A 12,057-nucleotide genomic window follows, 5' to 3' on the forward strand; every position below is an offset into this window, starting at 1 on the left:
CCTTTTATCTGATGTTGATGTTTCACTGTGATCTCGATGCTGCACTTTTAAAGAAAATAAGGCTTTATTGCATAATGAGCAAGTACAACAGCTTCAAACATGTCTGGGGAGAGAAAACTGAAAAATGCATATACAAAACATATGTACACATATTGAAATGTATTTAGAAGTTCTGCCAAAAAAATTAAAAAAGACAACTTGAGGGGAAAAATTAAATATTAACAAACAGTGGAATGCTGTGTGAGAAAATACTGTCAAAGAGAACAGGAGTGCAATAAAACACTTAAATGTCAAGAGAGCACGAAGCTTATATTTATCAGAGAATATATACATTGAAAAAATTTTTTAATCCATGCATAGTTTACTATGTTGCGGTATTTTAAGGGTACCAAGTCAAGGAAGGAAACTATAAAAACACTTGCAGAAATCTTTTTTCACATGCCCATTATGTACAGAGTTATGCTGGACATGGCTGGCTTTGCATTACAATTCAGAGAAGCAGGAAAACATATTTAATGCAATATGGGAAAAAAAATCATTCAGAACGCAATTTTACAAACAGGACATGGCAACACATTTTTCTTCAGCTGGGTTTGGATACAATTATTAGAATTTCTTTGTTTCTACAATGAAACCTAAAAAGTAATGAATTTAGCCAAAAACCTAATCAGTACAAAGAGTGTATCAGCCCATCAGCTTCTCCCCGTAGTTACATATTACTACAATAAGGCACAATGACACATTATACACAGCACTTGCTGCATATGGACAAAGTTGTATCACCAATTCCAGAGTTTTGAAATGTTTATGATGATAAATGATACATATACATATATATATATACACATATATATATATATATATATATATATATATATATATATATATATATATATATATACACACACACACATATATATATATAAAATTCTTTAGATGATAAAGAATTGCTAAAGTGTACTTTGTTTGTCTGCCTGAAAGGAACTTAATTGAAATGCCTCCTCACAAAAACACATTGGAGTTTTTCCAAAAACTTAAAAAGAGTTCAAAAGATCAACATGGTTGCCATGGCAAAGGTGACCACAGCCTTTATAGAAATAAATAAAAAATTTCTTACAAATTTGAAGTAAATACTTGCTGTATTAAATCAATACAGGAATAGGATCATTTTAGAACAGCGATTTAAGAATACTTTTGTTTGGCAAACTCTTTCAGAGTATAGCAATAATACTGCTGCCACCTACTGTTCATGCAGCATAATGCCATTTCTAATGATGGCTAAATGAGAAATGTACCAGTGGTGCGATATCTCCTAATTGAAACTGAGATTTAATTTCTCTAGATACTTCTTAAGAAACCTGAAGCTGAAAAAACCTGAAGGAATATGCATGTTTCACACAAAAAGTCCAAGATCAAAGGGGGAGAAGGAACAAAATTTGAAATACACCGATTAGGAGAAATGGCTGTCAGTTTCTATACAAGCCCACCAGATCCGTTCCTCCCTTGAGGTGAGTTTTGGGTTAGAATTTACATACAGATGAAGTGCCACACAGAAAACACGAATCTCTGTTCTTCCTTCCCTCCAGCTACCAGTATACTGTGTTTGTTGTACTGTCCTCATGCTGACTTTAAGTACTCCGGAGCAGCCGATAGGTGCTCGGGTTCAAATAAGGCGGGAGTTCTTGAGAAACTGGATAAGAACCTGGTGGACAAACTTATACTGGGATATGGTCTGTACCATTAGCATCCTCTGCTGCCTCAGCTCTGATAGCATTGTGGGAACCTCCACGGGCTGAAGGGGAGAGAAGAAAAAAGAAAGAAAAGGACAACAGTGAGAGCCGGTCAAATGTTTTTGATTGAGGTGTAACTTTATGTAGGAATAAAATTAGATAAAAGTGGGATTATGTATATCTTGCATGTAAAATATCCTAATTTACCAAGTTAAAAACATGCTTCTAAGGGATGCATGTATCCTGCGACTGTCAAAGAAAGTCAGGGACTCTAAAAATGTTCTATACCTTCACTAAATTTTAAATTTGCAGCCCCTTAAGGAAATCATCCACACACCTCATTGTGCTCCAAACACCTGATCATGAGCTCAGTTAGGATGACCACTCCAGTTCGACCTACACCGGCGCTACAGTGCACCACCACAGGTGGATTGAGGCTCTTTGAGGTGTCCAGCATAGAGTTAGTGTGTCTCCTCACAGACTGGATCTCCTCCAGATATGCTTCAGATAAGAAAAGTCACATTGATGTCATGTTTAGTCTTTATGCTGGCTCTGTCCTTACACATATCTGATAAAGCATATTTTTAATAAATGACGGGGCGGCCGTACTTACAGAGAAATCCCAGTACATATTCAGGACAGCCCTGCTCAGGCCAGTCTGTGTATTGCAGATGCCAGACCGTCCTCTCCTGGCCAGACAGCAGGTGTTTAACCTTCAGCCCCGTAGTGGCGTAGCACCCTGAGTCCGTGCGAAATTTGGTGGTCACCTTGAACTTGCCGTGAGTGGCTGAGTTGTGTTTGGAGCCCAGTTTAGGCCAATAGCGATGACTCTTGGACCTGCCGCCCTCCTAGATGAAAGGACGACAAGCGCCAGATGAGAAGTGATTCGTGGGTGATGGGAATGAAGAAAAGAAGCAGATGAGGCAAATTAGATGTCAACAACGAGTCCTGGCCCTTAGAAATAAACCTAAAGTCACAGTGACACAAACTCACCACAGTGTCATTTCTCTCACAGACAGGAAGCTTAAAAAAAAATCCACATCTGTGTGTATGTGTGTGTCAGTGTACCTCCTCGGCAGTAACCATGGCGATAACGTTGACCCCCTGCTCCCAGACCATCTGCCAGAAGTCAGCACAGGTGTTGGCTAGTGGACCCTGGGTAGCAATGTAGTGCCATGCCTCCCCTCTGATCATGACCTGGGAAGACATGCAGAATCAATTAGTGGATATTACAGTATGCAGTGCATATGCAATCAGCCTCAAATATACAAACAAACGCTTTTTTGTTTATCAAGAAATTAAGCCAAATGAAAGAAAACAAACACAGGAGCAGGTCTAGTAATGAACAATGTCTGCAAGTAGCATGGGGTAAATGGAAACATTGACAGGTAGCTAAAAGTAAATGACTGGCAGTTTAGATATTCAACATACAGTCATGTAAAAAACTAAGCACACCAACACTGCTTCAGTAAGATTAAAAATTGGAAAGTTGCAGCCAGGTGCTGCTGATCAAATGCATTTGATTAAATGATCATCAAGTCCAAGAGCTACATCTCAGACTCTTAACATGCTAACTAAGGCCTTTAATGTTAAACTTCACAACAGTACAATTAGAAAAAGACTGAATAAGTATGGCTTGTTTGGAAGGAATGATAGGAGAGACCCTCATCTCTCTAAAAAAAAATAATATGGAAGCATGGCTTAGGTTTGCAAAGTTGGACAGATGAGACCACAGTGGAGATGTTTGGCCATAATGCAGCAACACCTCCAGCACAAACACCACTGCCCACTGTCAAGCACGGTGGAGGAGAGGTGATGATTTGGGTTTATTTTGCAGCCACACGAAAAGAAGTATTCTAGAGTCAAATCTGAAGTCTGTCCGACAGCTAAAGCTTGGCCAAAAACTGGGTCAAATGTGACAAAAAGCCAAAGCAGCAAATCTACAATCGAATGGCTGAAAAAGGAAAGAATCAAGGCGCTCCAATGGCCAAAAGTCCAGACTCAAACCGACTAAAGTGCTGCAGTAAGACCTTCAAAGAACTGTGAATAAATGAATGCACACAACCCTGAATGAACTGAAGCAGCATTATAAAAAAAAGAGTGGACTTAAATTCCTCCACAACAATCTGAGCAACTAATTAAAACCATACAGAAAATCATTACATTCGTTCTACAAGCTACTGAATCATGAGATGTACCTAGAATATCACAGAACTGTATAGAGTCTAGTGAAAACTATTTATTTATAAAAGTACAGCCAGCGTTTAAAATTGCTGAGTATAAGTAAAGTTTAACTGTTGAAAATGTTAGACTGATAATAATCAGCTGCTAAATAGAATAAAGGTCGATTAATAGAACAGTGGAAGTAAAAATAACTGATGAAAGCTAATGGCTGAAAAGACGGTACTCATTGATAAACAGCTAACGCAGTTTATCGTAAATGATTAATGGCAGACTGATGCGATTGCTCAGAGTAAATGGCAAGCTAAAAGGAGTCCAGGTCAGGTTTAAAGTCTGTCTTACAGGGCAGAACAGAACTGACAGAAACCAATGTATTAAAGTCAATGACTGTATATAAACTATAAATAAAAAATAGTGCTGCCTCCTCACAGAAGTTCAGCTCACCTACAGACATCTATAATATTCACAACCACTGGAGGGCAGTGTAAACACCTGTTACTTTTATCCACAGCGGGATCGCTTTTCTTTCATTTATAACTCTATTAACTCCTTATCTCTAGTTTTCTTCCATTTCCCCTTCCTGATAACCACAAGACCACAAATAACACTTAAATACGTCCAATCTTTAGCTCACTCCGACCACAGAAACTTCAGTACTATTACATAAAGGGCATGTCTCAGCTGATTTCTCAGGCCACCTCGTGACTATAAACACTGTATTAAGAGACGGATGGGGAATAAACAAGGTCTTTTTGTTCTGCGGCAACCACCTTAAATGACAGGGGAGTAAGAGGGTTACACTGTGGTAGGCAGCGACTCAGTGCTGCTTTGGTGCACAACGTACACATGGCATGCAGACACACGCGTATGCACAAGCTTGCATACACATGCTGTTTGCAACTAAACATGAATAAAGAGCCAGTGAGAGCGACTCAGGTTGTTTAAGAGGGTTTTGGAGTTTGGACAACATTCTTTGGGAATTCCACAAGCTCTGGGAGCTTAAAGGCACAAACAGCCTTCAATAGCTGCCTTTCATCCTTTCCTCCGAGCCATTCCCTGCTTAGCAATGACCGCAACAAAGACTAGAACAAAACTGAAAGCATCAACCTTATACTCTGTTTTCATTTAGGCTGTATGATGTGGGTGTTGCAAAGCACTTTGAGACAGCTATTCTGTTTAAGAGTCATGTAGATAAACCTAAGTATTGTAAAACAACTTGTGATATATTTTATTACTCAAGTATTTCTTCTTAAATTGAAACCAACCAGCAATCAAGTCACAGTTGCAGAGCTGACATTATTTGAGCCACCCGAAGAAAGCCACAGCTACATTAGTTGGGGTAATATCTCTTATCATCGCTGTCCAATGAAAAACATGTGCTTCGGATTTTGGTTTGGATAAAGATATCTTGATTGATGAGTTTAGCTTCTTAAGTTTGGATTGAGCTTTTCTTTGGACATCACTCTTAAAAACGCACAAATTTAATGGGCAGACACAGAAGGCATTAAATCTGTCAAACTCAGCACTGTGCATGAGTCATGGAGTCATGATTACTCATCTTTTTTGTTCTTTTTTGTGTGTATATAAAAAAAAGAAACAAAATATGTATATAGATACGTATAGATACAGATATATAGATATGTATAGATACAGATATATATTTGAATCTATGAAATATGACAAAGATAACTTCCACAGTTTCAGTTTGACACATATTTTCTGTTTCCGTTTGAGTAATTTCTCAACAGGAAGGTGGTTCCCAAAAACCTCTTAGCCAAATACTTTGGCTATCTTGGTGTAATGTGTAGTGTGACCTTAAAAAAAAAATGAGGAAAACCATTCTTAAGGAAGCCTAAACAGTAAGAAAAACCTGAGGTATGTCCAGTTACACAAGAACTGGACTGAAAGTCAGGGGCAACAAAAGACCTCTGACTATCCATTAAGGAACATGGAGAAGTATTATTGAAGACTACAGAAAAGGAAATGAAGGGAAACTCAAGACTTTTAAACAGTACTGCAAAAGCCTGGATCACACACAGATAAGCATGGCTGTGTATACCTTGATATGCGAGGCATTTATGTAGCCTGTGTTGTTCTCCTTGTTGGGTACAAGCTCAACTCGATTCTCCTCATAAGGAACAACATCACGGAAACGGTTGCGCTCTGCATTTTCGGGCAGAGTTGCTGTTGTGAGAATACAGTCTGCCCTCTTCTTGGGCACCTGCTCATACTCTGTAAAGACCCGCTCTTCTTCTAGCTTCAACTCCAAGGTCTTACACTAGAGAGAGAGAGGGAGAGAAAAAGTAGAGGGTGTTTATTATTCAGAAGTCTCTCTTTCAGTCCCCAAAAAGGCACTCATTCATTTACATCACACCCCGACAAAGGCATTCGAATCCAACACTGTTATCGTATAACACTCACGTTTTTAAATTCTCCTCAGTCTCCTCATGATGCTCACAAGTATTCATACTGAATCAATATAGTCAGGAAAGAGCCGAATACACAGCAGCAGTGGTGTTTATTAGGCCAGTCATGTCTGAGAGGCCAGAATCTCTTTCTGTCTCTCTTTCTCTGTCTGGCTCGCTCTCTCTCAGGTCACATTCTTAACATACCAGCAGGCCCAGAGGCGATAAGCACTACCGTGCCACACGTTCCACAGCCCACTTAGGGTTTGCCCCCATTAGCTTAGCAACAGTTGGGACAAAGACTGGGATTCACACCTCCACGCTCAAAAGGGAGCCAAACACACTGGGGATCTACTTGGGCAGTGGAATTCATTAAAATGATGTGATTAATAGAGACTGTGAGTTTTGGTGTGACGATGACCAAACAAACTTTTTGGGGAGATTTAAAGCTTTTATGATTATTCGGTTTAAATGAGCTTAAATAAGACCTAATCCTGAACATCAACTCTGGTATGTTATTCTTGATATCAGTTCTTTAAATACTCGTTTTAGTAATTGTGATTTTTTTTTAAGAGCTTAAAAAGCCTTTTCTATCTTTAATATGATAAGTTTCCAATTACATACATGTCAGTAAATCCCAAAGGTTTTGGGTAAAGTAAATGTAGTAATAAAGTAGCAACAAAACAGATGAGTAAAATGAATTCCCAGCAGCATATTTTTTAAAGGTTGTCTGTAAATTAGCAGGACTTTTTTACTATATGTTACAAAATATACAGAATAATACAAAGTTACAGTCATGAAACCCTTAAACTTTAACCATAATAATGTATATGTTGTACAAAAAGCAAGCATCCTACCCTTTCATCAGTAGCCGCCTTGGCGCCTTCCTCCCCTGGACTCTCGGGGACAGGCATCCGGGCGACGTAGAGCCCGTTGAGTGCGGCCATCATCAGCGGCCTCTTCATGGAGTCCACAGACATCTTCTGTCTCTCCAGCGTCTTCAAGAGAGAGAAAAATCCTGTTGTCATGCTTACAGGCACCAGCAGGTTTGCAAGACTGACTGACCTGCCATTGCACAAGTACAGTGTTCACGCAGATGTGCATGAGCAGTAGTGGGTGGGGAGAATTTCCCGTGCATGTGCATAAACTGCCCGTACCAATCCCCTTGTAATAAGTCCAAAGGTGAGAAACAGGAAGCCCACTACACAAAGCCTATTAAGAAAGAGTTCTTATCCATCTGGTTGCCTTCATCCTCGTTTGTCCTTCTTACATGTTATTAATTGTTTCATCTTTGTTTATTCCCACCTACCTCTTCAGCTTCTGTTTGATTACAACACACCCTCTGTCATCCTGACTCTCTTTCTCGCTTCCAAACACTGACCCACATTGCACCGTCTCCTTCCTCGAAGGATTACCTCTCCTAATCTCTAATGCTATTAAACCTCCAGGACAGCGCCGCCCTTCCCCTTTCCACCTTCTTGATCCCCCATGGGGCAGTCAAAACAACAGCTTGGGGGTCATAAGGGGTACCCTCTATGCATAAGATAAAGCAGCTGGCATAAAAGGGCTTTAGCAGCTTTGGACAGCAGTGAGAAGAAAACATTCTTTAAGTTTTATTGGCTAAAATCACACACACCTGCAATCACAGACAGACAGGTTTATCTCTAGGAGGCAATTATTTATGACTGGACTGGTGCTGGGTCAGATGTTTGCATATTAACAGAAGGCCCACCGACACAAAAACACCCAACTCGAAGAATAATCGGAAGGCTTAGTAAGGCTTTTAGCTGCCTCGGGGAATTCAGAGTCCAGTGCTGCCCTTTTAGGTGCTGAACTCCAGATTACTGCTAATCAGGAGCTTTGAAACTAGTGAGCAGACAACAGACTGTAATATTTAAAACTATACCAGTACAATGGCTTCAGAGGTGTCAGGCACTGACATTATATTTAATAATTTCATGCTAAACATTTTTATTCCATATGGAAAGGTAATAGAAAAAAATTGTGAATGTTATAAACATAGATAAAATTTAACATCATATGTTGCATTGTATTATTAAGTTAAAAAAAAGTATTATTAAACAGAAAATGTTTTGCATGGTATTATTATATTTAAGTAAAAATGTGTTAAATTGTATTATTGAGTAAATGTGTTATATTGTAATATTAAGTAATAAATGCATTACATTGCTTTACGTAAAAACATCGTTACACTGTGTTAAAATGTAGAAATGTGTTAGTTCTAAAATTTGAGGGAACGGCTGTGAAGATGTAGAATGAGTGAGTATCTTACCCTTTGAGCGATTTCCCTCTCCACTATGCTGTCTTCCAAGGAAAACATCTCTGATACTGGCCTCTCTTTGACCGGCTCCTTCCTCACCCTCTCCTTAACACTGGTCAAGTCTGGTTCTGAAATGGATGGACCTAAAACTGCTCCATTCACAACACTCTGATCCCCCCGGGTCAGTGTCCCACCACCACCACCCCCAGGCCCACTAACACCCTGGCTCTGTCCAGTCTTTAAGGCGCAGCCATGGCCTTGGTCCACTGGTCCCTGGTTGCCCTGTGGTCCTTGATTATGGTTGGTGTGGTGGGTGTTGTTGTGATTGTGAGTGTGGGTGCGAGCTTGAGCATTGCTTGCAGGTCTAGGAGGGCCCGGATATTCTGGAGGGGGTTTATTGGGAAGTTTGGCCAGAGCAGCCTGGAGCTGTGCACTGATGCTAATGTTCTCGTTGAGACCTGGAATTTGAACGTCCAGTTCAGGCCGCTCCTCTTCTTCCTCTTCCTCTTCTTCACTTTCACTGCTGTGTATGAGCATGGTAGCATTAGAAAGAGTCTTTTGGTGCTGATAAGTCACTGCCTCGGGTGCATTCTTGGCAGGCTTCATGGGCAACTCTTTTGGCTGCTGAGGTGGAGGCTGAGGTTGCGGCTGAGGTTGTGACTGAGAGTTTTGAGGCTGGGGCTGTGGAATGGACTGAGGCTGAGATGGCATCACAGGTTCTCTCAGAGTATTCCGCCGATGAAGAGGAGCATTCATTCCTTTCATCATAAGGCCTTCCATCGCTCCTCTCATGCTGCTTATAACCTCCATGCTGTGTCTCTTGCCCAGCGTGGACCGGTGCTTAGCAGCTGCAGTTAATGGTTCACTGACCTCCTGCAGGGACTGGTGCACCACAGCTGAGCTGTCGGGCTGGAAGGTTTTGACTGACAGCTGCACCATGCGGGTAACCAGTTCTGGACTACTGCCGCCAATGCGATGCCGATGGCTCGCTAGGTCTGGCGTGCTGGTGGCTGGGCGAAAAGAGCTGGAAGGGTAAGGTGGAGGGGGCCGCGACATGTGGTTCCTCAGCATGTTGGCTGTAGCTGCATAGTTTCCAATGTTGTTCCCCTGTTGTTTGGTATTTGCCAGCTCGGGTGTGCTGACTGTATGGGAGATGGAGCTTCCTCCACCTCCACCGCTGCTGCTGCCTCCACTTTCGTTAACATGGGGTGAATGGCATGGACCCTGGCTGTTGGCTGGTCCTCCCTGATGAGGGCCATGGGACACCGGCTTACTATATGTGATCTGCAAGATGAACAGTTACAAACAGATGCATTGAACTAGGAAGCTAATTACAATTAATTAAATAATAATCTCAGAGCATCCTAACCCTTACCTGTGGTGTATACGGAGCAGGGCTGGGTGCCACACCATGATAAGGGCCCCTCTCTCGCATCTCTGGCTGGCTGTACACTAGAGGCTCAGGCTGCCTGTAGGCACAGGCATTGCTGATGTTGAGACTGCGTAGCGACTGGCTGTGAAGGTCATGGTGAGCAGGGAGCATGCACCGCTTCTGCCGCATGACAGCATCGTACTCAGGCGTGGGCCGATAGGATGGTGCAATGATGGCACTGTGACGGTGGCTGGGGATGTAGTCAGGCCGCATGAGCTCACTGCCAGGGATGCTGAGGTTGGAGGACATGGGCGAGGGTGGGACAAAATTCTGGGAACGATTGAGGGAGCTCAGGCTGGGGCTGCTGTACATGCTTCCGTTTGGCACGTTACCGTTTCGGTAGGTAAAGTCCACTGTACAGCGATCCAGGCTGCTCTCTGACTTGTAATATGGGTCATCGTGGAAGATACTGTCTGCACAGCAAAGGAGGCATGGAAAAATGTGTAAAGAGGATCACAAGAAAATCTGAGCTGCAAACATTTTTAAGCAATTTGTGCACTAAAGCTAAACTTAATCAAACAAAGATTTTATTGATCTTTGAAGTTCTATGACTGTTCAAATACTTGGTACCTCAGTATTTCATATAAAAACTTAAAAGAACACACGCTTTGCACAATGAACCGTGTTGGAGCTTGAAAGAAAGAAAATCAAAAAGGAACATTGACAAATTTAAAGAAAAAAAATGAAGGGAGACCAAATGTTCCTGTAATCTTGCCAGTGGTATGGTGAAGGTGGTACTGGGGGTTTTCCAGTCTTGCAGTTTAACTGTCTAAGCTGTTATAAACAAGCTGAAATAAACACCCTTTGTGGCATCCCGAAGGTGGGAAAAATGATCACTGCTGTTTTGTTGGTTTCACAGCTGCACCAACCACCACAGAAAAATATGTCATGTTATTCCTTCCCGCTGAGCAGAGCGCTCTCCCGTGTGAAACTATCCCATGTTCACAAGGAGAAGGAAGACAAGCATAATCTCTGTCCGCACAATCGGAGTATGATGCCTGAGGTCACACTCGAGACCGATCCCACGCCCACACGCAGTAGCACACCCAGAATGTTTTTCCACTCGCTCGCTTTTTATTGTCAAGCTGACATGAGTGAAGTTCTTCGGATTATAAGGCAGGCTGAGTGTGTGAACACGTCAATGAAAGAGTGAAGCATAAATGAGGTCACTGCTCTGCACCCCAAACGTTGGGCTCTAATTGGCTGGGAGACTGTTAAAATGCGAATGGGCTGTGAGTCACACGCCTGATGGGAAAGACACAATTAGGAGGACTGTTGTTTTGAGTTATTGTCAGGGAGGCAAAAATCTTAAATCACACTGTGGTTAAAGCAGGGGGAGGAAAGCCACTCTAAAACAGTAACACCTACCTTGAGAGCTCTGTGTGTCTTGATAATGGTCTCCAAACTGGGAATGCACTGACTGGAAGTTACAGGACTGTGGCCGTGGCTAAATGAAGAAATTGTAAAACGGTTATAAAGTGTGACATTGTAAGATCTCCTGATCCTCAAAGTGATATTTCAGTTTCTTTACATCACACATGAAACCATCACTTTACTTCTCTGTCTTAACACATCAATCACAATGGCTGACTGTGACCAAGCCAGATTGAAGCTAGTGCTGCGCATCTGTCATTGGACAAAGTTTGCGGTACTCCAGACAGTCATCTGAGCACTCCAGTGGTCTGACTGAACATCTATTGTGCCACATTTAGCCTCACCATTGTCTGGCTAGCAGGGAGGGAGACGCAGAAATCACAGCCTTCGCTGTCGCACCGGAAATCAGAGCAAGCAACACCCTTTCTAACTTTCCAACAACACCCACCACACCACCAACGCATGCTAAAACCAAGGCTCCATGGCACAATTAAGAGCTTATAGAATAGAAGGAAAACGCCAGAACTCTCAAAAAAATGCTTCTTTATATTTATTAAAGGGCAAAAAGATGCATGTTTCAGTAATAAACTGCCATCAGCACAATATAAGACAAACAACAATCACAATAAAAATCAGTGTGAAATTCCAATTTCC

The 12,057-nt window shown here is 41.8% G+C and overlaps 1 protein-coding gene across 1 annotated transcript in view; it reads right to left on the bottom strand.

The window, feature by feature from the left end:
• Positions 1-45: 45 nt before the first annotated feature.
• LOC309688574 (tyrosine-protein phosphatase non-receptor type 14-like) overlaps positions 46-12,057 on the bottom strand; it is a 46,093-nt gene continuing 34,081 nt past the window's right edge. Inside the window, exons 12-20 of the mRNA XM_082504396.1 lie at positions 11,398-11,476; positions 9,973-10,442; positions 8,610-9,881; positions 7,174-7,314; positions 5,971-6,189; positions 2,799-2,927; positions 2,344-2,578; positions 2,068-2,231; positions 46-1,792 (exon numbers count right to left, since the gene is read on the bottom strand). Coding sequence (XP_082360522.1) covers positions 1,664-1,792; positions 2,068-2,231; positions 2,344-2,578; positions 2,799-2,927; positions 5,971-6,189; positions 7,174-7,314; positions 8,610-9,881; positions 9,973-10,442; positions 11,398-11,476 — 2,838 coding nt within the window. The 3' untranslated portion in view covers positions 46-1,663. The remainder of the gene's footprint in view (positions 1,793-2,067; positions 2,232-2,343; positions 2,579-2,798; positions 2,928-5,970; positions 6,190-7,173; positions 7,315-8,609; positions 9,882-9,972; positions 10,443-11,397; positions 11,477-12,057) is intronic.

This window comes from Aulonocara stuartgranti (genome assembly GCF_965226115.1).
Source record: "Aulonocara stuartgranti genome assembly, chromosome: 15".
In the NCBI taxonomy this organism is placed as follows: domain Eukaryota; kingdom Metazoa; phylum Chordata; class Actinopteri; order Cichliformes; family Cichlidae; genus Aulonocara; species Aulonocara stuartgranti.